Genomic DNA, 25,415 nt, shown 5'->3' on the forward strand with positions numbered 1-25,415 from the left:
ATGGGAACAAACATGGTGCCGGGCTCACCCAAGCTCAGACTCCTGCTGGCCCCGAGGCCAGGCAGCAAACCAGGGCTCCAGGCCCGGGCGGAGCCTGCAGAGGCCGGTGTGCCCGGCAAGTGCCTCTCTGAGAGCCGCTCCCGAGGGCCATGTCCCCTGGCAGGGCAGCCCCGGGACACGGCACTTCCTCCCCCTAGAGCTTCCCCCACACGGGGCCCCCGCCCCCGACGTCCTCTCAGCCTTGCTGAAGTAACGCAGTGTGGGGTTCTAGAAATAGCGCCGGCCGTCAAGTCAGACACACCAGGATTCAATCCGGGCTCCACGCTATTTGGCTGTGTGAGCCACAGGAAAATTACTTCATCGCCCGGAGCCCCGGCTGTCCACCAGCCCCAAAAGAGCAGAGGTGGAAGGACTGAGTGAGGTACCGTTGTCCCTGGGAAGGCCCTGCCTGGGGGCACAGGCGGTCCCTGAACTGGAAACAGACCTCAAACACTCAGGGACCCAGGGACGGGGGGCGGGGAGGACGGTAGGGAGACATCCTAAGGCCTCCCGCACTCCTTCCAGCCCTCCCACCCCGAGCGTCTTGTGCCCCCAAAATGAGCTGGGCACTCTCGGCCCTTGCTGAGGCTGACGGCTCCCCGCTTCCAGCCACCTTCCACAGCCTGAGCCAAACTCAGCTTCTCCCAGAAGCCTCTGCGGCAGACCCCGCTAGGCTCGCCAAACCTCGCAAACCCCGGCTCCCTCCTGGGCTCGCAGCTAGCCTATGGGTGCCAGGCTCCTTTGCAGTGCGCGGGACCACGTGAGTGCGTGCCAACCACTGGGACGGGAGGAGCTAGACGCGGCGATTGCAGATCCGTCCTGTGAGAACGCCCTGCCCCCGCCTCCAGGCTCTTTCCCACTGGCTAGCTGGACGGAGAGGCCACCGAAGACCCGAGCACAGCGGAGCCACAAGCTGGAAGGAGTCTGGGGCCCGGAGTGACCCAGCAGAGCACAGCCTCTAACCCGCATTCACATGAGAGGAAAATAAACTTGTCCCGTGCTGAGCCTGGCCTCTGGGGCTGTCTGTTCCAGCAGCTGGCCCATGCTGACAAAGATACGTCCCTGAGTGCTCTCCCACCTCCTAGCCCTTGGTCCCCTGCACCACCATCAGCCAGTTCTTGTCTCTCTCCCGCCCTGTTCTGTGAGCCATCTGAGAACCAAGACCTATGACTTACTCATTTCTGTTCCTAGCTGGGGCTGGTGCACACCCATAAATTGTGCCTGACGAGTGAGCGAAGATTCCTCAGAACTGGGCCACCCGGAGAATGGGAAAGTTTGCTCCCAAAGGGCCTCCCAGCCTTCGCCCACCCCTGATTCTATGAGTGATTATTACATGTTAGCCCCGTGCCAGGCACTGTGCTAAGCTCCTCCCAAGGATGTGCTTACGTTACCCTTCATAAAACAGAGGCGCACTTCTCCAGGGCCCTTGAGGGGCAGGCCTCGAAGGCAGGAGGAAGGCCCAGGCTGTGGGGCTCAGGAACACATGCGCTTCCCTGAGAAGCTATCCAGCGCGGGCTTGTCCCCCTGCAGCCCCACCTCCCACCGAGGACACACGTTCAGGCCATCACAGGTAAGCCCAAATGTCGACTGTCCACAGAGCCGCCTTCCCGAGCTGCTCAGCCCCGGCTCAGCTGAGAGCAAATACTGGGGACTCAGGGCAAGGAAAGGAAGTAGGGACAAGTGCTATCCCCCAGCCAACCAGATGCGGGTATCACAGACGATGGTGGACGCTTGGGCCTGGGCCTCCCCGTCCAGGAGCTCCAGCCGGGCTTGAGGATGAGGACCCCATCCTGGGGGCTTGGAGACCAAACCAGACTTCCGGGGACTGCCCTCTGCACAGAAGATGCCTCACGGATACCGCTGTCCCCTGCAAGACGGGCACCCCTGTCATTCGTGGTGCTCGCCAACATACGAACACCGTGTTGCTAAAATGCCAAAGTTCTCTATGCCAGCTGGTAAACAGCCGCCCCCTCGCTTGTCATGGCCCGGCCGCCCAGCCCTCACCTCTGGCAGCGAGGTGGATGGCAGGCACCTGCGTCCTGCAGCAGCTCTGTCTTGCCCGATGTCACATGCTTTCACGGTCACCTCTGGGTGCGCAAAGCCTCCTGCAGGCGATGGGAAAACTGAGGCTGAGACACAGAGTCACACCAAGGAGAAGGGGGCCCGCCTGACCCCAAGGCCTGTGGCTCTTTGCACAACACTTGTCCTGCGGGCTGCGCTGACCCCGAATGCCAAGAAGCGCTACTCGCCCGGCCCGCCGTGTCTGCTGTTTTGTGCAAACCCCCAAAGGCAGCTCAGGGCCAAGTGAGAGAGCAATTTCTCAAAAGGCCAAGCACTCTGTGGAAGGTGAAAGCTGGCTGGACCCCTTTACAAAGGAGAAGAGAACCAGCAAGAGGACTTGCTCCCAAGCATCTGTGGCTGGAGCAGGACCCGGCAGCCCAGCCCGCAGGACCAGTGCCACGGCCGGCCCAGGCCCAGGCGCAGCAGGCGGATTCTTGCTGGTTCTCACCGACCGCCTGCGCCTGCCGGGCCTGGACACCACTGGCCTCCGGAGCCCCACCTGCCTCCCCCGACGTCTCGGGGCCACCGCAAGCCCTGGAAAGCTCTGGAATCAAGATCCCACCCACAGCATGGACGCCCCCTTCAGGGTGAAAGGTTCTGGAATGACTCAGAGAGGTCTTTCCTGGTAGTATGGCCTTCCCCCCTCAGGTTCAGGAGTTGGACCCACCTCCCCTCTGTGGGCTGAGAGCGCCAAGGTCACTGTCCCCCTGGGACCACTGCCCGCTGTTCACCCACACTCTCACGACACCCTTCTCCAGGTCACTTCAAAGGGCATCGGGACCTTCGCTCGGGGCCGGCCTGGGCCCTCTCTGTTCTCGCTCCCAGCTCTGCAGCCTGGGACGCAGGGACATCCCGGGTCTGCTGGGAGGAGGCTCCGGGAAGCCGGGTCCTCACGCATCTGGGCCGTCCTCTGGGGTGAGGTTCTGTTGGGAAGGTCACTGGTTCTCCTGCGTGGCCAGTTCTGACGTCCACAGACACCACTCCCTTTGAGGGCCTGAGGCTGGGGGGCACTGGCAGGGCACACTGGGCTGGCCTCTGTCCCCACATGGCCAGGCTGGGGCCATCGCTGGGCCCTTCCTGACATACAGGCCCCCGTCTTCGGACCAAGGTCCTCGCTCTCAGACACAGCAACGAGTGACCTCTCTCCCCAGACCTTACGTGGGCAAAAAAGCTGCACCATCCGTCCCCAGGCCAGTGACACCCAGCACTGACATCCACACCGCGGCAGAGACCGAGCAGCCCCGGCAGAGGGCCCGAGAGAAGCCCCCCGAGGCATTTGCAGGTTTGGTTTTTTTAAAGCACATTTCGGAGTAATAAGCATTTGATTCAGGGAGTGCATGTAGATTGTCCCCTAGATACCTCACCCCCTCTTCCTCACTACAAGAACCCCAGCTTTATTTGAACGGCCATGGGCCCCTAGAAACACCTGCAGCCAGGGCTCTCCCTCAAGGGCACCCTGCCCCACATCCCAGCTGCTCTGGGTTACGGAGGGAGGACAAGTCCTAGGCGAGGGGAGCGCCCACCGTGTGCCAGGCCCACCACCCGTATTCCTTCTCGGGACCCACACCCAGCCCTCTAAGGCTGACACTCTGGCGAGCCCCAGTCCACAGGGGGGAGAGCGAGGCCACAGACCGGTGACCTGCCGCGTCTGCAGCCAGCCTCTGGAAAATGGCAGAGCCAGGACTTGAGCCCATGGATCTCACTCTCTGGCTCCAGAGCTGAGGTCCAGGCCGGGGTTCTCCCAGGCTTCATCCCTGCCTTCGCTGGGGCTCAGCTCGCACCTCTGCGCGAGGGCATCTGGCACGGAGTCTGGCCCGGCACAGCCTCCTCGTCCCATCGCGCACTTACGATCACCCCGCGCTGTGTGCCAGCCACCCACGTGAGATCACTGAACCCTTGCAGAGCCTCTGTCGTACCCACGGTACCTGTGGAGACCGCGCCATGCAGACTGCGCAAGGTTGCTCAGCTGGAGGGAGGCAGGCCAGGCCAGGACATGCCCCCAACAGAGTGAGGCCGCGGCGGCTCTGAGCCCGGGGCGCGCTCCCCTCTAATGGGCTGCTCCACGCGGGTGCACTGAGCGGAAGGAACAGCAGAGTGGCCTGCAAGGATGCCAGGCAGAGGGACCAGCCCGCGCAGAGCGGGAGGCAGGAGCACAGACCTCCCTGAAGGAACCAGCTCAGGGTGAAGGCAAGCGGCGGGCGGCACAGAGGGAATCTGCACGTCTCAGAAGTGTGCAGACTGCCCGGAGCCCCCGGGGGGCGGGGGTGGGAGCTGTGACAGGGGCCGCCTGCTTGAGGAGGCTCACTGTGGGTCAGCCGCATCTCACGGGGTGGGGCACTGACCACCCGGAGCGGACAGGTCCCCGGACTGGAGGGCGGTGTGAGGACCAGTGCAGGGAGCACTGCTGGGGAGAGCTCCTGAGCAGGGCTGCTGCCGGGCCGGGAGTGAGCCACCTGGAAAAGTGGCCCAGCCCCAGGTAGGAAGAGGGCGCCGTTCCCAAGCTCCTGGCAGCCCCACAGACGCCAGGCCACGTCCTGCAGGTGCCGGGGATTTGGAGGAAAGGCAGCGAAGTCAGCAGGCACCTCAGAGTGAGCGGAGAGGCTGAGGGGTGCAGGGGGAACCCCGATCCCACAGGAAGTGGGACCGCCCCCCCAGCAACTACCCACCATGTCATGCAAACACCTGCCACTCAGCTGTTGTTTTTCAAGAATTTGCTTTTCTGAAAGGCATGGAGAATATTCTAGAACAATTAAATACCGCTTTTGTGGAAGCTGTTCCATTTACATGCCTATGTTCATTCAACAAACATTCTCGGAGGGCCTGCTTGCTGCCAGCAGCTGGCGGACATGTGCCTCAGCCACAGTGAGGTGAAGGCAGTCCTGCCAGGCTTGGGACAGGCTGAGCTGCACACAGGGTGACAGATGCCAAGCCGGCAGGGGTCCTGGGGCCGCAGGACACACAGGAGGGGCACCTAACCAGCCAGAGAGGGCTTCACGGAGGAAGGGGTTTTAGTGCTTGGTAACTCGGTCTGCAGGGCGCAGGGTGCTGCGCGGGATGGGCTGAGTGGCAGGCAAGAGGTCCGACTTCAAGAGCCATGAGAAGCCGTGCCACGTGCTGTAGGCCGCTGGGAGCCATCGACGGCTTTTCAGCAAGGGAGTGACTCGATCTGATTTGATGGCCCATGGCCAGCGCAATGCACATCAGCCCAGGCCTCGAGCCATCTCAGAGATGCAGGCCCTGGGAGAAGGCCAATGGGAACGTGGTCTCAGTGCAGAGTTGCATAATGCCGGTGGCCCCCGCCAGCCCTTTAAAAACAAATGCTTAGGTCATCCCCAGAGGAAGCCAAAAATTAGAGGGCTCCTCTCTGTGCCCAGAAAGAACCTAGGCTGGGCTGGAAAACAAAACCCGAAGGAAAAAACCCAGAACACCCTGAATGGCCAGGTCTCCCGGGTCTGGGGGGGAGGGTGGGCTTCAGCCAGGGGCATCAGGGGCTGGGGAAGGGGGCCCCGCCCCAAAAGGACTCTTCTAAAGCACATGAGGGCAAGGTCTTGGCTGGTGGCCAACAGCCCCCTGACAGGAAGGAGAGAAAATGGTCCCAGGATACTTAACACCCCCTCCTTGCAAGGTCGCCGCTGGGCCCAGGAAGAAAGGCTTCCGAAGCGGAGAACGATGTCCCGCCAATGTCAGAGTCCCCTGCCAGAGGTGGAGAGCAGGTGTCTGGAAACCAGGCAGCTCTCCCACTCGCCCCTACAGCCCTGCTCTCCTCACTCTGGGGTGCCTCCCTGTGAAAGCGTTTCCCATTTCAGCCCCATTTTCTCTGCTGATTCTTCCAACAAGGGATTCTTGAGACACCCCAGGATGCCAAACAGAGCCGCCAAGGCCTGTGTCTGCAGCAGCAGGAGACCCCAGAGCCAACCCAGACTGCAGGCTCACTTCCCACATGGGGAGAGAAAGCACACACGGGGGAAGCAGATCTGCCCGCGGGCTTGCCACTGACCGGGAGGCACCAGGTCATCGATCAGGATGTGCAGTCGCCGGCCAAGGCCGAGGGCACAGAGGGCTGGCCCCATCACAGGGAGTGTGGGTGCAGAATCTGCAGGGCCACTGAGCAGGAGGCCAGGAGGTCCCTCCCCGCCAGGGGTCCAGGCTCCACATCCCCCGGGGCCTGGAGGCAGGTGTGAGATGGGGCATGCCGCCTCACCCCCTCACTGTCCACGTGTGGCCACGAGACCCACCCCCAGCCAATGAGTAGAAGAAGTTGCTGGGGATTTCCAGGAAAGTGTGCGCAGCGGGCACAGCCCCTCTGACCGTTGTCCCCTCCTTCTTCTCCTGCTTGGAACAGAGATGATGCAACCAGCACGAGAACAAATCACAGAACGAAGATGGAGGGAAAAAATCCAAGGAGCCTGTGCACCCGCAGCTCCGGAGAGCGGACCCCCGGCTGGACGGTCTCCCCAGACATCCCCGGGCACTCCACATCCACTGGGTGCCTCCAGGCCGGCCACACTTCAGCCGGGTCCCCCCTCGATGCTCCCGACCCCAGCGCCTCACTGGGCCAGGCCTCAGTGAAGGCATGAGAGCACGCTCTTCTGCAACTTCGCGCCCAGCGTCTGGCAGGCTCTCCTTCTGTCCTTCCTCCTCGGAAGCCCCAAACACACATGAGCGTCTCTCGGAGCCATCATACGGGTTACTACGTACGAATCTCACACACACACACACCCGCAGATTTTTGACCTGGCTTTATGCTTTATTTTTACGCCTTTTGTTATAAGCCATGCCACGATCTTCCTGAAGAGAAAGAACAAAGTAGAAGATAAAAACATGAACATCTATATAACAAAGGCTAATAAAAGAAATCAGGCACAGACGTAATCTCAGGATAAGGAAGAACTTACAGCAATAAGTATAAACAATAAAGAAGCTTGCTTTGTAAAGCTTCTCCACCAAGAAGAAACAGCAAACACGAACCTTCCCACATCTAAGCTTCAAAATCCAAGAAACTACAATTATCAGAAACACAAGGGGACACGGGCAAACCGCAATGGCAAAGTGCTGGAGACACTGACAGATGTCCCTCCGAAATGAAGGAGGCCTCCATAATAATGATGATAATTGGGTGACCATAAACCGGGGTGCAGGGCAGGACGCCTGTGGCGCCTGGCCGTGGAAGCAAGTGCGCAAGGGGACCGCGTGTGACTGCAATATGGGTGGGGGCCGTGGGAACCAGCACAGAACACAAGCACTGCTCCAGGCACAAAAGGCAACAAAATAGTGATTGTTTAAAACATTCTGTGTGCAGGTGCCTGGGGGGCTCAGTCATTGCGCGTCTGCCTTCGGCTCAGGTCATGATCCCAGGGTCCTGGGATCGAGCCCCACGTCGGGCTCCCTGCTCGGCGGGAAGCCTGCTTCTCCCTCTCCCACTCCCCCTGCTTGTGTCCCCTCTCTGTGTCTCTGTCAAATAAATAAATAAAATCCTTAAAAAAAACAAAAAACCACTTTGTGTGCTTCATCCACATGCACGCAGACTGACTTAGCTAGCATTTGCTCATCTTCTACCCCTGAAAAGGATCGGAATAACGTAATAAACAAGTTTGATTTTTATAAGTTTAGGGAGAACTGTATGCACACCGGGGAGATAGATGTTCTTTTCCAAAACCCATGGAACTTTACCAAAAGTAATCCTTTTATTCCAAGGAAAAAGTCCAACAGATTTTAAAATGCAGAAGCTGTACATCAGAAATGCGTCTCCAGAGAGTGAAAGCCCGATGACCATGAGCGCTTTTTAATGTGTGGAATGCAACAGCTCACTTTGTGGTCTGGACAACCTTGATTGCTGTGGCTATGGTCATTACTACCACTATCCCCATTTTACAGATGGCAAAAGCCAAGGCACAGAGAGGTTTCACTTCACACCCAAGGTCACACAGCTAGTAAATGACCAAGGCAGGTATAACAGCCAACAATCTGGCCACAAGCTCACGTTTGAAATCAGTATGCTGACAAAAGTGTGTGTGCATCGAAGTGTATGATATTAAAAGAGCACACTTCAACTAATTCTTGGATTAAAGAAAAAAATAGGCTCACTGGTGAATTCTTTATGAATACGTGACCATAACAGATCGATGGGAGACAGCCATGGTGGCACAAAGAGGAACATGTGTAGCCTTTAATGCATTTATTTAAAAAAACAACAGCCCCTAGTAATGCTCGGTGCTTGAAGGTGAGGAAAAAGAAACACACCTCAAGAACCTAAAATAGGTATTTCACAAATACAAATGCAAAAATCAGGAAGACAAACAACCTAGCTAATAAATAAAACCAAGAGCTGGCTCTTTTAAAAGATCAATACACGTCGGCAACTAATTCCAAATATTTTCAAGCAACATACAGGCCAAAGAAAGCTTGTGAGCAGGCCAGGGCCGGCGTGGGAGCCAAGGAAGTGCTCGGTCCTCTTCACAGCAAGCCTCTGGCAGCCGCCGCCTCCTGGGAGCAGGGCCGAGGGGCTGGACCTGACCAGGGACAGCCACTCCTACCCCGTGTTCTGTTCAAGTGGTTTACTATGCACATTTTCAAATATATACTAAAGTAAGAAAACAGTACAATAGACTCCCAGATACAAATAACTGAGCTTCAGTAATTAGCTCATGACCAATCCTGTTCCATCCAAACCCACACCCCCCCCAACTTCCCCTGCAATTCAGATTTTTTTGAAGCAAATCCCAGATACTGCATTTCATCCCTAAGTGTTTTAGTATCTATCTTCAAAAGATAAGGACTCGTTTCTTATATAGAACCATCATAAGATGATCACACCAAAAACTTAACATTAACGTGCATGTGTGTGAATTACGGAAGTACTGCATGCTACCTGCTTAAAAATCCAGTCACGATCAAGTCTAAAAGAAGCACGGGAGGCTTCATGTATCCCACGTCCCAGACATGCTGAAGGGGGCAGGAGCACCCCGAGTCTGCACATGGGGACACTGAGGCTGGGACCAGGGAGGGAGTTTGCTGCTACTATCCCCCACAAGTAAGTGGCGGACAGGGATCTGAGCTCAGGTCTCCTGAGAACAGACCCTGCGCTGGGTCCACTCTACCACTGTGGCCTTTTCACTCAACATACAACCAGATTTTGAGAATAACAACAGAATAATTAACACGCTGGGGCCACACAATCACAACACAGGGCCAACCTCTGCTGAGCAAGTGCTCCGCGGCAGGACCTGGACGAGGTGCTTTCATCTCCATTTTTCTCACGTAATGTTCAGCCCTAGGAGGGTGTGATGGGCTGGGCTGTGTCCCCCCCAATTCCTATGCTGAAGTCCTAATGCACAGGACCTCAGAATGTGACTGTATTTGGAGATGGCTCTTTACAGAAGTGATCAAGATAAACTGAGGTCATACGTGGGGCCCTACTCCAAAGCAACTGGTGTCCTTGTTAGAGGAGGAGGTGAGGACATAGACAGGCACAGAGGGACGGCCACAGAAGGGCACGGGGAGAACACGGTATCTACATGCCAAGGAGAGTGGCCTCAGGAGGAACCAACCCTGCAGACCCCTTGACCTCAGACTTCTGTATCCCAGAGGTGGGAGACATCAAGTTGTTGCTGCTTCAGCCCTGGGACCGTGGTGCTTTGTCATGGCAGGCCGAGATGTCTCCCGCAGAGGGAGACGGTGCGCTGTCTACTCGACAGATGAGAAAAGAGCACGTCCGCTTAGAGCTGTGACCTGGGCAGCATTCGAACCCAGATTAGAGTCCTAAGCTGTGCTCTCTCCACCACGCCAGGCAGCTGATTACAGACAGCAGGGAGGGCCTTGGCCAGGGGTGTGGACGGGCTCTCGGTCAGCCGGCAGGATGAGCAGACCGTCCCACCCACTCGGCCTCATCGTGGGCAGGTGCGCGTGCTGCCCTTGGCCTCCTGTGAGTTGCTGCAGCCAACGGCCTGTGGGCGAGATGACAGAGTCATGGCAGGGGTGTGGCACGAGGGACCGCACTTCCCTCCCTGCCCTCGTGTGCCTCTGCCATCACCCAGGGGAAAACGCACACGGTGGCTGAGAATGGGACTGTCCCAGTCCACCCGCAGCCAGCAGTGACAAAAAGCACCCAGCTGAGCCACAGACCGTGAGCACTAATAAACGGCTGTTGTTTCAAGCCTCCACAGTTGTGGGTGATTTGTTACACATCACTAGCTAACTGATACAAAAGGTCGAAAGCAGCAATATATAACAGTATAATTATAAGCACAGACTCTGAAGCCAGACTGCCTGGGTCTAAGTCCTCTGCAGCTGCGTGACCTCGGGCAAATTGCTTAACCTCCCTGATCTTCCACGTCAGCTTAAAACAGGAATACATGAAAACATCTACTTCATAAGGTTGCTGAGCTGTTGAGACAGTATCTGTAAGGAACCAGAACCCTCTAGACAACCATGACTGATCACTGCCGTTGTGGCAAGAGAAAGGAGGTTAAACTCACCCTGGGAAGCTCTGCTCGGCAGAACCAAAACAAGCAGATGAGAGATCTTCGGTCTCTTGTTTGTTTGAACATGGATGCCACATCTGCCTTTCCCTACTAATTTAGGAAGACGGTGAGCTCCCTGTCACTGGAGGGTTAAGCCATGGCCTCATCCCATCCAAAGAGGGCAGGACCAGATGGCCTCTGAGTCCTCATGTCAGATGGTAATCACGGAGGCTGATTTTCCTGTACCCAGCCCACAGTCTGGGAGCATGGAGGGAAGGCTGGGGGTGGGACAGAGAGAACGCTGGGCTTCAGGGCCCATGACTTGAGTCCAAGTCCCAACTCTACTCTGTCATCTTGGGCGAGTCACTGGACCTCTCTGGGCCTCATCAGCATAACAGGGTTAATTCTTGATCCCACCTATGTCACAGGGCTGTTATGTGGATGGAAGATGGTAGAGGATGAGAACCTGAGTTGTAAAGTAGACAGTCCCAGGGACAAGCAATATCTCAGAGCCAGCCAGTGATGGCACTCTGGGCACAGCAATGGAAAAGCCTTCCAGACTGACCACACAGAATTTCCCATCCCCGGGCTACACCACAGCCCACCGACTCATTTGCCCCTGCCTGGTTCCATGGTGTTCACAAGGCTGTGGGTTCTAGGACTACAAATGCACCTGTGGACCCCCTCAGAACTCCTGTGTCTGGGACGAGGGTGGATTTTCCAGCAGTGGACACCAGCCTTCCAACCCTGCACCACCTGGTCCAGGCCACACAAAGATTACTAAGAAAACCTTCTGAAACAGTAAGAACATAAGTGCCCCCTGGCCTGGGGATCCCACCACTACCAAAAACCTTCATGTAAGAACCCAGAAGAACCTACACATACACACACACACACACACACATACGCACACAGATGCTCTGGAAAGCACTACCTATAATTGGCAAAAAATGAAAATAAAAAAGGTACATTAAATTGCTATAAATAAAAGCATAAAGAGACGACAGTACATTCCTTTAGTGGATGCAGAGCCATAAAAATAAATCTCCCTTAAGACAGCAGAAACACAAGGCAAAGCTGGACATAAACTTAGGAAGAAAAGGGCTTAGAACCACGAGGCATCCCCAACAGACACTGTTGGTGCCTACTGATGCCTACCTCCACTCCTTCCTCACCATCAGAACCCCAGTTAGGTTTGAGAAACAACACGCCCCATTTTCCAAACTCCCTTGCAGCTAGGATTGGTCATGAGACACAGTCCTGGCCAATGAGTTATGAGTAGAAACCTTGGGTGGGCCATCCAGGAAGGCTTTGTGGATAAGAGCAAGCCCAAATGGTACATGCCTTTCTCGTTTGTTCTTTGGCTTCTCGCTCCCAGGAGGATGCTGGAGGTGATGCCCGTGGTGATGCAGCCATCTTGGAACCATGAGGCACCAGCCTGAGGACAAAAGCCAAGCTAAGGTGGCTGAGCAGAATGACAGTGGGAGCTGGAGTCTCTGAGGGCATCATGGAGCTGCCTGCCAGCCCATCTACCTGCCCCAGACTCCTTAACTGAGGAAGATGAAACTGCTGTTTGGTCAAGTCGCCTTTCATTGGGTTTTCTGCTACAGGCGGCTGAACACAATCTCCTAACACATTTATTCTGATAAAGTGATAAAAACAGTGGGCACATGTGGGCACATGTGGGCAATGATGAGGATGTGAACACGAAAAGCTAAAGCCATTTTTTATATGACCACAGATCCACAGGGGAGTTGTGGGGCCTTCCCCCACCTTTATAAAATGTTTTCTGCCATTGCTTACTAGTGTTCAGTGATGTGAGAGCTATTTTGTGAATCAACACACACCAGCATCCACTCTGCCAGGATCTGGGTCCCTCTGGCCTGGACACCGTCCCTAATCGATGAGAGACCCGTTCTGCCAACTGCCAGGGCTCCTCAGTACTCGGGGTGCACAGTCTGTGAGCTCCCAGAAATGGCACTCTCACTGGGGGACCCCTCATAACAACCAGACCCTGCAGCAACATCTCCCCAGTCCCCCAAAGCATCCTGGAGCCCGGCCCTCTCCTGGGGCCCACACAAGCCATGTGGCTCAAAGCCAGCCCCTGTCCACCAGCACAATTTTCACACCGACTCTAAAAGACACAAAGGTCCCAATACCACCTGGCAGGCCACAGAGTCCAGAGCTGTTTCCAGACATACCCAGGGCCATATAGCCTGGCGGGAGCAGGGCCTACGCTCCCCACCACAATGCTGCCTACAACTTCTGATTGAGGGGTAGAAGCCAAGGGTCCACCCAGGGTGCTCCCCAACACCACTGAGCTCACCCTGCCCACCCGAGTGACACTCACCCCAAGCCCACCTAAGTGACTCACCCCAATCCCACCTGAGTGACTCACCCTAAGCCCACCTGAGTGACTCACCCCAATCCCACCTGAGTGACACACCCCAAGCCCACCTGAGGGACTCCCTCCAAGCCCACCTGAGGGACTCCCTCCAAACCCACCTGATGGACTCACCCCAAACCCATCTGAGGGACTCACCCCAAGCCCACCTGAGGGACTCCCTCTAAGCCCACCTGAGTGACACACCCCGAACCCACCTGAGTGACTCCCCCCAAGCCCACCTGAGGGACTCCCCCAAGCCCACCTGAGGGACTCCCCCCAAGCCCACCTGAGTGACTCACCCCAAGCCCACCCATCCCAATCCCACCTGAGTGACTCACCCCAAGCCCACCTGAGTGACACACCCCAAGCCCACCTGAGTGGCTCCCCCTCAAGCCCACCTGAGGGACTCCCTCTAAGCCCACCTGAGGGACTCCCTCAAGGCCACCTGAGTGACTCACCCCAAACCCACCTGAGTGACACACCCCAAGCCCACCTGAGGGACTCCCCCAAGCCCACCTGAGGGACTCCCACCAAGCCCACCTGAGTGGCTCCCCCCAAGCCCACCTGAGTGACACATCCCAAGCCCACCTGAGGGACTCCCCCAAACCCGCTGAGGGACTCCCCCCAAGCCCGCCTGAGGGACTCCCCCCAAGCCCAAGTGACTCACGCCATCCCCAAATGACTCACCCCAATCCCACCTGAGTAGCTTCCCCAAATCTTACCTGAGTGACTCCCCCAAACCCCGAGTGACTCACCACAGTCCCACCTGACTCATCCCAAACCCCCTGAATGACTCCCACCAATCCCACTGAGTGACTCACGCCTACCCGAGTGACACTCCCCTCAACCCCACATGAACAAGCTCACCTCAGCCCCACTCGAGTTCTCACTGCCCATCTATATACTGACAGTGCCTGAAAGCTCGAGTCGCCTTCCATTGAAAAACCCCACAGCTGGACTGCCTCTCCCTGTGCGTCCTCCCGTGAGCAGAGGGAAAGATCTCCCTTTCCAGGGCACACACTGTGAATGAGACACACAGTTCACACGATCAGACATGCAAACACACGCACACGCACACACACGCCACTTGGCCCCCACCCGCCATGATCTGCAGAAGGCGGCTTCTTCTCCAATTCCGCACAAGAGGCTCAGTGAAGAGAAGTCACCAGGCTGGGGGCCATGTGGCAATGTCTGGAGACATTTACGTTTGTCACCACTGGGTGGGGGGTGTCACTGGGAGCGAGTCAGCGGAGGCAGGGACGCGGCCGACAGCAGACCGTGCACGGGACGTCCCGACTGCAAAGAAGTATCCAGCCCCGAAGTCGGCGGTGGGCAGGGCGAGCGCTGCCCTAGCCCAAGGTCACCTGCTTGGGGAGCGGTTGGACCCCAGCGCACCACAGGCCAGAGCCGGAGCCCTCCACACAGTCCGTGTTCTCTGCTGCGCTCACGCCAGCATCCTCGCTGGGGCTCCAAAGAAATCGTGGTCTCTTGCCCACAGAGGTGGGAACGCTACCGGAGAAGTACCCGTCAGAAGCTCCGAGAGTCGCCGGCAGTCACCTCGCCAAGCTCCTCCTGGGCTGAAGGTGTGGGCGGGGGGCAAGAGGGGCAGGTGCCCACACACAGAGGACTCTGGGGGCCCGGGGCGGCAGCCACCGCCTCCACATGGAGGCCCCCCAGGGGCTGCCAGCCCCCAGGCTCTGCCCCTCATCCCCGGCAGGCCTCACCCACCCCCGAAACTCACAGCACCCCAGAAATGTGCCCACGCTGCACACCTCCAACAAATGGTCAGCAGGACCCAAAGACACCACCGCCACTTGCTTCACACACTTACGACCACTCCCAGGGACCCGGGACCCTCTGTCGGACAGTCAATCAACAAACACCTTTTAGAGCCAAGTGGCTTTCCCGTGCACAGAGCCAGCACAGCCCAGGACGCACTGTCACCTTCTGGCCAGTGTCCAGGGGACAGACGCGAGGACAGTCTCAGCGCTGCAGGAGCACGCTGTGCCAGGCTGGGTGCATGGAACAGCATGGGCAAGGTCCCAGGTAGGAACAACCAGGCAAGTGCGGTGCGGGGTGTGTGGAGAGAGGTGGAGGGCCGTGGGGAAGAAGGGAGAGGGAGGGCCGCAGGGCGGGAGGCCGGAAGGGCCAGGTGGTGCCGAAGGTGCAGGAAGGATGCGTAGGAACCCCTGTGCCCTCAGCTCAAAGGTCTGATGACGCTCGCCGAGAGGCCTCGCCTTCCCGAACGTGCTGCACCCCACACACCTGACAGCGCCAGTGACCCCCAAAGGCCATTTCACAGATGGGCGCGTCTTCCCACCGGGTGCCCAACTCACTCACGTGGGTCTGTCGCTCATGGTAGTGGTGGGGACCCAGAGCACACCTCGAAGCCGAAGGAGTGGGAAGCTCCCCATTTGGCAAGAGGGGCCCCTAACCTGCTGTCTTCCATTAAAACCAAGCGCTCAAGTTCAAAAGGCTGGGGCCTCCTCCGACCTGCACCTGCCCAGGGGCCCCGAGGCACAACCACTCAGCCCTGAGTCGTCCTGCTTTGGGGGGCCCAGGGTGTGACTCGGGGTCTAGCAGGCCTGCCCCGAGCACCTTCTGGGGAGCCTGAGCCCAGCCCTGCCCTGGGACCTCAGACACAAAACTAGGGCACCACGAGCGAGGCGCCCCCGGACGGCGAGGTGCAGCGGGCTGGGGGCAGAGGGACAAGTCCTCGGTCCAAGGAGGGAAGGACAGCTGGGGGAAGGGCAAGGCACAGCAGGAGAGAGGGAAGCAGGCGAGAACCCTGACCTGGGCAGACAGGGCAGGACCTGGAGGACCAGGCGGGGTTTTGGCCTGAGGACCTGGATCTGATCCGAGAGGAGACAGGGTACCAGCAAGGGAAGACGAGAGCGATGGGCTTCACGATGGTGGTCGTGGTGGCAGGCATCCCAGGAAGCCACATTTTCTCAACAGGAACGGGCTGGGGAGAGCCAGCACCTGGGCTTATACACTGTGGCCCCCAAAGCCCCGAGCCTGGCCTCCCACCCCGAGAGCCTCTTCTGTAGCTGGCACGAATCCTCATGAGGGAGGGTCAGCATCACGGGACCCAGAAGAGGCAATGCAGGAGACTGGTGTCCCCAAGAGGGTGGGCAAGGGGCTGCACCGACATCTTCCCCACTTTGCACGCACGAGGGCTCAGCATCCACCTGAATGTCGTCGTAACAACCCAAAGCCCCAGGTGCGGGTGAGCAGGCCTTTCACAGATGTGTGCTCAAGGTTCACAGCTCTGCGGCTCCATTTCACAGATGAGGAAGCCGAGGCTTGAGGGACACACCTAGGGTTGGGCCTCCAGGACAGGCAGACAGAGGGATCCCTGCCCAGGGCCACAGGAGCCCAGGATCTGCCTGTTCCCCGAGCCCCTCCGTGCTCAGTCCCAGGAAGCATGAAGTGTCATCCGGACAGGAAGGCTGCGGCCACAGGTGGGGCACAGAGCGGCCTCCCCCACCCTCTGGATGCCGGGCCCAGCCTCCCCCTTGCCACACCGAAGCTGCCCCCACCCCCACCACCGCCCCCAGGTCACACTGCGCCCTCCTCTAGTGTGAGCCCCCCCTTCACCCAGGGCCACCCACTGGCTCCTCCCAGGGGTGGGCACATGAGAAGGGTGAGGACGGTTCAGGGCTCACCCACCCCGGTCAGCGGCAGCCCTGCGAGTGGCTACCCCCCCAGGCAGGTTTCTTCGCTGCTCGAGGCCTGGCTGACCCCGGAAGCCCAGGTGGGAGCAGGGGCAGGGAAGTGGCCCCAGCCCAGAAAGACCAGCCAGGGAACCCCCCAGCGCTGACAGCTACTCACAATGTCCTGACCAGCCGGGCCGACACACTCAGGCTCACTCCTGAATTTTCTTCTCTCCCCCCACTGTGCAAATTCTCCCATCAACCATCCCTTCTTCTCTGGGTGCGCAGCATATAATTCTAGTTTTTTGCTCAGAGATCGCCGTCAGGAACTGTACTTGGGCTCACACCAATGCAAGACGGAGAAGCTGCGGCTGAGGAGCATAGGGAAGAAGTCTGCATGAACTAGAAGCTCAGCCATGTCAACGTGCGGAGGGGCTGCCCGGGAACGCCAGCACACCCAGCGGGGGCATTAGGAGAAGCGCCACGACACCTCGACAAGGGCTGAGGATGGTCTGCTCTCCCCAGCGGTCAGACCAGACTCGGAGAGCACACACACCAGGCTTATGAAGGCATGTCTGCAAGAAACGCAGGGACCTAGGACTATCTTCAAGTTCCTGAAGCCGGTTATGGGACAGGAGGCAAACCAAGCTTCGCTCACCCCTTCCTCTGGAGAGCTGTAAGCTTACAGGTTGGGTGCCCTTAGCTAAAAAGGGAGAACCTTCTACAGCCAGAGATCCTGGGGTTGGGACAGGCAGGAAAAGGGGTCCTCGGACAAAATCCCTTGATGAAATGAACACCAAACCCCTGGCCCCCAAAGCTGGCATGGAGGAGGATGCTCCCCTGGGTGAAGGGGACCCCCATCTGAGCACTCATGTCCCAGAATTCTGCTGCCCGTGGGACTCTCTTGACAGTGCAGACTGCTCCTCCTTTATCAGCCTGGCCCACCCAGGGCCCTCGCCTCCAAATTCCTGGGGTTCTGCTGAACCCAGGACATCGGTTTCCCCACTGTTTTCCTGGTGCTCTGGCAAGGCTGGTGCCAACAGAGAGTGTGGCTGCTGCATGCTCTAACTCAGAGAGGCAGCCCCCTGAGTTGGCGGCCTGTCCGTCCTGGCTCCCTGGACTACCTCAGCACACCCTCCCTCGCTCCAGCTGCATGCCCACATCCAAGTCCTGAGGTCCCTCTCCTCTTTTGGGCCTGGCCTCCCAACTTCCAATATCTGAATGCAGATCTTCTCACCCCTCTCTAGGTGACCACCATAGAAACTGGTCACCCCTTTAAAAGAATAACCCCCTGACACACACACACATCTTCCCCACATGGTGGCCCCAGCACATCAGAACCTCATGCAATAACCTCAACATTCATCTAAACACATACCACTACCTTACATGTGAGGTAATGAGCTCCCTGTCCCTAGAGGCATTCAAAAAGAAGCTGACTGGTGGGGCGCCTGGGTGGCTCAGTTGGTTAAGCGACTGCCTTCGGCTCAGGTCATGATCCTGGAGTCCCGGGATCGAGTCCCGCATCGGGCTCCCTGCTCAGCGGGGAGTCTGCTTCTCCCTCTGACCCTCCTCCCTCTCATGCTCTCTGTCTCTCATTCTCTCTCTCTCAAATAAATAAATAAAATCTTAAAAAAAAAAGTTTAAAAAAAAAAAAAAAAGAAGCTGACTGGTGAGGGAGGTTCCGGGGCTCTAGTAATACTATTTCTTGATCTGAGTGCTGGTGACAAGGCATGGTTTGTTTATAAGAATTATTGAGCAATACAACATCACTTGGCATCAGGGAAATACAAATCAGGACTACAATGAGATACCACCTCACACCAGTCAGAATGGCTAAAATTAACAAGTCAGGAAACGACAGATGTTGGCGGGGATGCGCCAATTGTTGGTGGGAATGCAAGCTGGTGCAGCCACTCTGGAAAACAGTATGGAGCGTCTTCAAAAAGTTGAAAATAGTGCTACCCTAGGACCCAGCAACTGCCCTACTGGGTATTTACCCCAAAGGATACAAACAGTGATTTGAAGGGGCACCTGAACCCCAATGTTTAAAGCAGCAATGTCCACAATAGCCAAACTATGGAAAAAGCCCAGATGTCCATCAACAGATGAATGGATAAAGAAGATTACCATATATATACACACATATATATATACATACACACACATATATATATATAGGAATATTACTCAGCCATCAAAAAGAATGAAATCTTGTCATTTGCAACGACATGGATGCAACTAGAGGGTATTATGTTAAGCAAAATAAGTCAATCAGAGAAAGACAAATACCATATGATTTCACTCATATGTGACATTTAAGAAACAAAACAGATGAACATAGGGGAAGGGGGGGAGAAATAAAATAAAAACGGGGATGCAAACCGTAAGAGACTGAACTCTAGGAAACAAACTGAGGGTTGCTGGAGGGGAGGGGGGTCGAGGGATGGGTAACTGGGTGATGGGCATGAAGGAAGGCACTTGATGGACTGAGCACGAGGTGTTATATGCAACCGATTAACTGCTAAATTCTACCCCTGAAACTAAAAACAAACAAACAAAAAAACATTAAAGGTTTATTGAGCAATATACTTTTCATAAGTATACTTTTCTGTGTGAACATTATAATTCAATATTTTTTAAAGATTTTTATTTATTTATTGGGGGGGCAGTATGTGAGCAGGGGGGAGGGACAGAGGGCAAGGGAGAGAGAGAATCTCAAGCAGACTCCCCACTGAGCACAGAGCCTGATACAGGGCTCAATCTCAAGACCCTGAGATCACGACCTGAGCCGAAATCAAGAGTTAGATGCTTAACCAACTGAGCCACCCAGGCGTCCCGCAATAAACATTTTTAAAAATCCAAAGTGACTGGCATCGGCTGAGCATCTCTGGGGAAGGAGATGTGGCTGGAAGACCGTGGAGATCCCAGCATCAAGACACTGGCACTGACCAAGATGTTAGCAGGGGCACTGTGCACACACTGCCGCCCCCCGCCCCCCGCCCGGGGAAGGAGATGGGCAAAACCCCTCTGACGGGGCAGTGAACAAGCAGGGGAATGGAGGACTGAGAGAAGGCTCAGAGGAGTAAGGGAAGGAGCGAGAGGGTGAGTGAATGTCCAGAAGGATGGCTGCATGCACGCCAGGATACCCAGAGCATGAACAAACAGGTGCCCGGAGGACCCAGGGAGTGAGTGCATGGGGATGGGTGGACGGACGGACGGACGGACGTGTGAGCACAGGGGCCTGTGGAGGAGAGCTGTGCGCCGGGGCCTGCTTCCCCTCTAGCTCCTGCTCGGACCTCCCTGGACCAGCTGGGGAGATGACCCAGGAAAGAGCAGGTACTGACAATGAGAGCTGGCACCCTGGGTCTCGTCTGACCTCTGCCCTGCCTCAGAGCACTCAGCTAGGCGTGCATCCACCTCAGGACAGCCGTCTCTTTCATGTCACCCAGAGTCAGAAGGAACCTCACTTCTCTGCCTCCACCACGACGTCTCTAAATAGGCAGTGTTTACCGGAGGGCCAGTGCCTCCTCGAGCGAGGCCAGGTCCAGGCAGGGCCGGGGAGGGGGGAGCCATCCACGGGCCTCGCAGGCCTCCTGCCCGTTGCCAGTGGCCAGGCCGCAAAGGAACAAGGGAGCGCCACCCCTCCAGTGCCGGCGGCCGTGTGTGGGTGAGCAGGCCCCTCACCTGGGTCTTGCACAGCAGGGCTCCTGAGCAGCGGAGAGAAAGGGAGAGGCAGAAAGGTGCAGATGGAATGTTCTCCAGGCCCATCCTTGGCTCCCAGGACAAAGGCACAGCGGGAGCCCGCAGGGCATCACAGAGCTCACGACCCTCTGCCTCCCTGTGCTGCTGTCTCCGCACCTCAGTTTTCTCATCCAGCAAGTGGGGCAATACTCCCGCCAGTCTTGCGGCTGAGGTGAGCGCATGTGTGTGCAAGCTCCTCGCTCCCTGTGGCACCAGCCTGCTCTGCCCCTCAGGGCCTGCTTCCATTCTGCGCTCCTTCACCAGACGCCCACCCTGCGCCGGGCCTGCAGGTGCGGGGGGCACGGGGGCACAGACACAGTTCGCCTGGGGTACCGGCCGTGCCGGCATAGATGGAAGCACAGGAGCGGGGACGCAGCTCAGGGAGGCAGCTGGGGGCAGAGGGGAAGGCCAAGCCTCCCTGGAGGGTGAGCACCTGCCAGGAGGATGCAAAGAGCCCCCGCCCCCCCGCCCCGCCACCGAAGGAACACTCCCGCTGGGCATCCTGCACCAGAGGTGAGGACGGGTTAACTGAGTTCCGCTGTCCCTACTTCTCATGCTGGAGCGGGACCAACTGTCTGGGTTTCCAGCTCCCCTCCTGCCTCAAGGCCAGGCCTTATCTTGTCATCTAGCCTGTCCCCAGAGTCTCAGAGGTGACGCAGACAAGGCAGGGGCAGGCGCACAGCAAGAGTGTAAACTCTGTATTGGAAAGGACACCCAGGAGTGCCAGAAAAAACCGAAACCTGCTCTCCACGGCAGGGAAACCCCGTTCAGGTTCCACGTGCGGATGAGAACCTGGAGATGCCCCTCTGCGCTCTCATTTCCTGTAGGAGGGACCTTGAGCAAGGAACCTACAGGAGCCCCAGCACTTCTTCCCAGAGTCTGCCCCCCCCCCACCCAGCCAGCACACCCTGCCTCCTAAGCCAGTCACCCCAGTGTCCAGTGTCCGGGGTCACTGACTGGCTTCGGATGCTCCCCAGGGGCCCAGAGAAGCACTGCTCCTCCCAACCGAGGCCGAAACCGAAAACCCGCGTCTCCTTCCCCACTCCGTCCCTCCCCTACGCAGACCAGTGTTGTTGGTCCTCCTGGCCCCTGCAGATGAGATCTGAATTCTAAGCAGGGTTTCTTCATCTTTCACGGTCCTAAAGGGGGTGACAACTGAGATCACAGATGTCAAAACAGAAGCGTCATGGAGATCCCCTTCTGCATTCAGAGGAGGGCTGGCCATGAGGCAGTTTGGATCCAGAGCACCTCCTATAGGAAAGTTACAGGTTTGCCCAGGGGCGCAGGGGTCCCTTAGGCCTTTGCCCTGAGCCGATGAATTCCAGGCAGGCCCTGGGCCTGAGGGGCAGAGGCTTCCAGCCATCCTGCTAAGCAGACAAGCACCACGGGGTATGGCGGGGGGCTCCCATCTTCAACACCGGCCACTTAGACGTCACCACCACCACATCCCCGCAAGCGGCTTCAGGTGCTACAGGCGGGGAGGAAGGGCGCCCAGGAAGCCACAGCCGGCCGCACCGAAGGTGCCCCTTCTGGGCCCGCTGGGCCTGTGTTCCCCTCCTTCGGCCCGCGGTGCCTGTGCCCAGGGCTCCCCCGAGAGCTGGGCGGGGGGGCCGGCGTGCTCTCCCTTCCCAGCCTGGCATGGAGGTGCGGCCACGGATCCGGCGCAAAGTGCTAATTACATTGTTTTTAAAATCCACTTCAGAGAGTGAGCTAAGTGGATCGGAGAAGCGGCGTTCACTTACAGACCACGAGCGCCACTGGTTCCTGCCCACCTCGTTGACTGGAGCTCAAAGTTGCAGCATGCTAGAGAAATCGCTCAAGGTTAGATTAAAAATAAGCACACCCGTGAAGATTCACCTGACTCATTAATATCACTGTCCAACAGGAGACAGTTCCTTGGAGGGCCTGGCTTGGGGCTGGTTTTTGTTCTAGGCCTAGGAGGACCTTAATTTGCATTTATATTAAAAACGAAGAAAACAAACAATTAACTAGAAAAGTGCTTTGTTTCCTGTAAATTTGAGCTCTTCTAGCTTCCTAGGGCAGACAGCAGATTCGGGCCTCTGTCAAAGAGCGTGGATTCACACCTACTAAGTGCAGGGCGCAGTGCCAGGTGTCGGCAAGCACCTAGGAGCCCCCCCAGCCCTGAGCTTCAACCTGGCAGGTGAGCACTAGGCCAGGTTCCTTCCACAGGTGCGGAAACCGCGCCGGGAGAAGAGAAACGACCTGCCTGTGGTCTTCCAGTATGACCCGACTCGGGTCGCAAGCCAGCTCCCTGGGCTCCAAGCTCAGGTCAGGGCAGCTGAGTTAAGGCAGTGTTTTCTTCCTTGTCCTGACATACGTATTCCAACCTTTCTTTCCAGAAACTCAGGTGGAAACTCAAGGAAGGAAGGAAGAAAAATCCACAGTCATCAGACGCCCCTCTGGTCCTGGACGGACAGGAGTCCCACCTGCATGCCTCGTCAGTCTAACACCCTCCATTTGGCCACACGTTCCTTGACTTTTCTCTTTGGAGCCTTGAGCATTTGAAGCAAATGCCGGGGACTACCAATAAGGATCAATCAACACACCCTGATGGGAACTTTATCAGTCTCACTATTTACTTTTTCAGGTCAATGGGAGCGTCTCGGGGTTTGGTTTTCCCTCCAATCCTCTCCTCACTCTTGCAGCTCGGCTCGTGAGACCAGCCACAGGTTTCAGGTGCTCATGTCACTCCTGGGGCCAGTGTTCTGGCAGATGTCACCTGCTTTGGGGCTAGATCACTAAAGGCATGTTTAGGGAATGGGGGGTCTCTCCCCCAGGGCAGTCAGTCGTGGAGGCACATTTCTCGCTCTCGGCAAACAGGCCCCTGTACCCCCAGGATCGCCGCCATGTGCCTCCGTACGTTACGGCCACAGCTCAGGCTGCAAGTCGGAAAGACAAGGATGACGGTAATGACCGCCTGGCCCTTTCAGACGCTGGAAGCACAGGGTGGGTAAGGAAGAACTTCTCTGTGTTTTGGCCACTGGGCCAAGCACATGGGGCAAGCGGGAGCAGAGCTAGTTACGTAGGCAACAGAAGAGCAATTTCCTTCCAAAACATAAAAACCTGCACCAATGAATTAAACATTTCAAACAAGATGACTCTCTACAAAGTCTTCTCAACCAAGAAGCAAAGACAGGCCGTCCTGTGCTGGTGCTTCCTGTTGCATATAGCACTGAGCAATCCTGCTTTTTCAGCATGCAGAGCTTTCCAGACAAAGAAAAATAGCAAGGGGAAAATTAGAGAAGGAGGTCCAGAGGACTCAGGGCGAAGGGAGGAGAGAAGGGTGGGCAGAAAAGAGGCCTCTTCTTACAGCGAGGGGGCACAGGGGACTGGACGGGCACAGAAAAGGGGCCACCGGAGCCAACACGGTGGCCCTGACAGGTAGGTGCAAGGAGATGTCTGTGCAGAGGCAGGGTGCCACGTGGGGGACAAGTTGCAAACCACAGAGACACCACCCTACCTACTGCCATGTCCACTGGGAGGAAGTGACCTGCTCCAGTTCCCAAGGTCTCAAAGTGTCACACCTGCGGGCTCTCCAAACTCCCTGACCTCAGTGGGGGCACTGCCCTAGGCACCTACTAGAGACTTCGCTCTGTGGCCAGCGCCCTGGGGAGAGGAACCCACAGGAGTCCCCAGGGTGCACCAACTGGACTCTCTCCCCAGACCAGGGCTGAACCTCCCCAGTTTCTGGGCAACAAGCGCACTTGCCTTACCCACTGTCACAGCCTGCGGGTGGACAGGTCCTGCCCTGTCCCCTCCTCCACTGCCCTCTCAGAGCCTGTCACCTGGCTGCCACCCCCACCCCAATCACCAGAGAACAAACTCCCCCCGCCCCCATCCCCCAGGTCCTGGCACGACCAGGCTCCAGAATCCGAAGAGGAGCCAGGAGGGAGGAAAGCTGAAATCTGGGCTCAGAGAAGGCTGGAGGCTTGCGAGGGTCCCCGGCCGCCTAAGTCCCTCTCCGCGCCGTGGAGCCAGGCCAGCCCCCTCCAAGTCCCGGAGAGGTAGTAAGTGTAAGGCTTGGAACCCCGCGCAGCCCAGCCCGCGCTGGGGCGGTGGGTGGGTGGGTGTCTGCTACGGGATTATTCTTAGCGCTCCACTCTCTTCGCAAAAGTGGCGCCTCCGCCCTCCCGGCTCCGGCACGCTCGCTCGGGGCTCGCACGCCCGGCCCAGACACCGGCGCGGAGCGGAGCTCCGGGTGGGGTCCGCGAGGGCTGAGGCTCTCGGAGGCGCAGGAGAGGCGGGGGCTCCGGAGAGAGGAGGGGGCGCGGCGGGAGCCCCCCCCCCCCCCCGGCGACAGGCTGCGTTTAACCCTCGGCGCCCCGCACCCAGCCCTGCGCCGCGCGCTCAGCCGCCTCCCCGGACTCCTCCCGGGGCGCGGGGAGCCCGGCGGCGGCGCGCCCAGCCCTTACCTATGGTGGTGATGACCGTGATGGCAAAGTAGAAGGAGCCGGCGAATTTCCACTGGACGCCGGCGCGGTGCGGCTCCGACTGCAGGATCACCAGCTCCAGCTGCCGGTAGTCCTCGGCGCTGATGTTGTACTTCCCCTTGATCCGGATCTCCTCGGCTTTGAGTTTCTCCTCCTCGCGCATCTCGTGGTCCGACTCGAGGGCGTCGAAGACAGCGGCGCCCACCAGCAGGTAGGTGAAGGTGCAGACGATGAGGGACAGAGTCCGCACGTTCTGCCTCTTCATGGCCGCCAGCAAGGAGCCGGCGCGGGGGGCATGTCCCGCAGGCTCGCAGCCGCGCGCGTCCCACTGCAGCGCCCGGCGGCCGCCGCCGCCTCCTCCGCCGCCGCCGCCGCCTCCAAGTTGTAAGCGGCGGCGGCAGCAGCAGCAGCAGCAGCAGCAGCAGCAGCGGGGAGGCGGGGGGCGGGGAGGCTGGGGGGGCCCCCCTCCGCCGGGGCCGCCACCGTGAGGCGGCTGGCGGGGCAGGGGCGGCGCGGGCCCGGGCTCGGGCGAGAAGGCGGACAGGCACAGGAGGCTGCTGGAGCGCCGGGGCCAGGCGTCCGGGAGCCCCGACACCCTGCGCCAGACCCGGCCGAAGCA

The 25,415-nt window shown here is 58.0% G+C and overlaps 1 protein-coding gene across 1 annotated transcript in view; it reads right to left on the bottom strand.

Moving 5' to 3' along the window:
- The window catches only part of KCNK9 (potassium two pore domain channel subfamily K member 9), an 86,330-nt gene extending 61,269 nt beyond the window's left edge, over window positions 1-25,061 (bottom strand). The window contains exon 1 of the mRNA XM_081816585.1: window positions 24,779-25,061. Within this exon, the coding sequence (XP_081672711.1) occupies window positions 24,779-25,061 (283 nt within the window). The remainder of the gene's footprint in view (window positions 1-24,778) is intronic.
- Between the last annotated feature and the right edge of the window lie 354 nt (window positions 25,062-25,415).

This window comes from Leptonychotes weddellii, chromosome 4 (assembly GCF_054177405.1).
Source record: "Leptonychotes weddellii isolate Sample4059 chromosome 4, ASM5417740v2, whole genome shotgun sequence".
Taxonomy (NCBI): domain Eukaryota; kingdom Metazoa; phylum Chordata; class Mammalia; order Carnivora; family Phocidae; genus Leptonychotes; species Leptonychotes weddellii.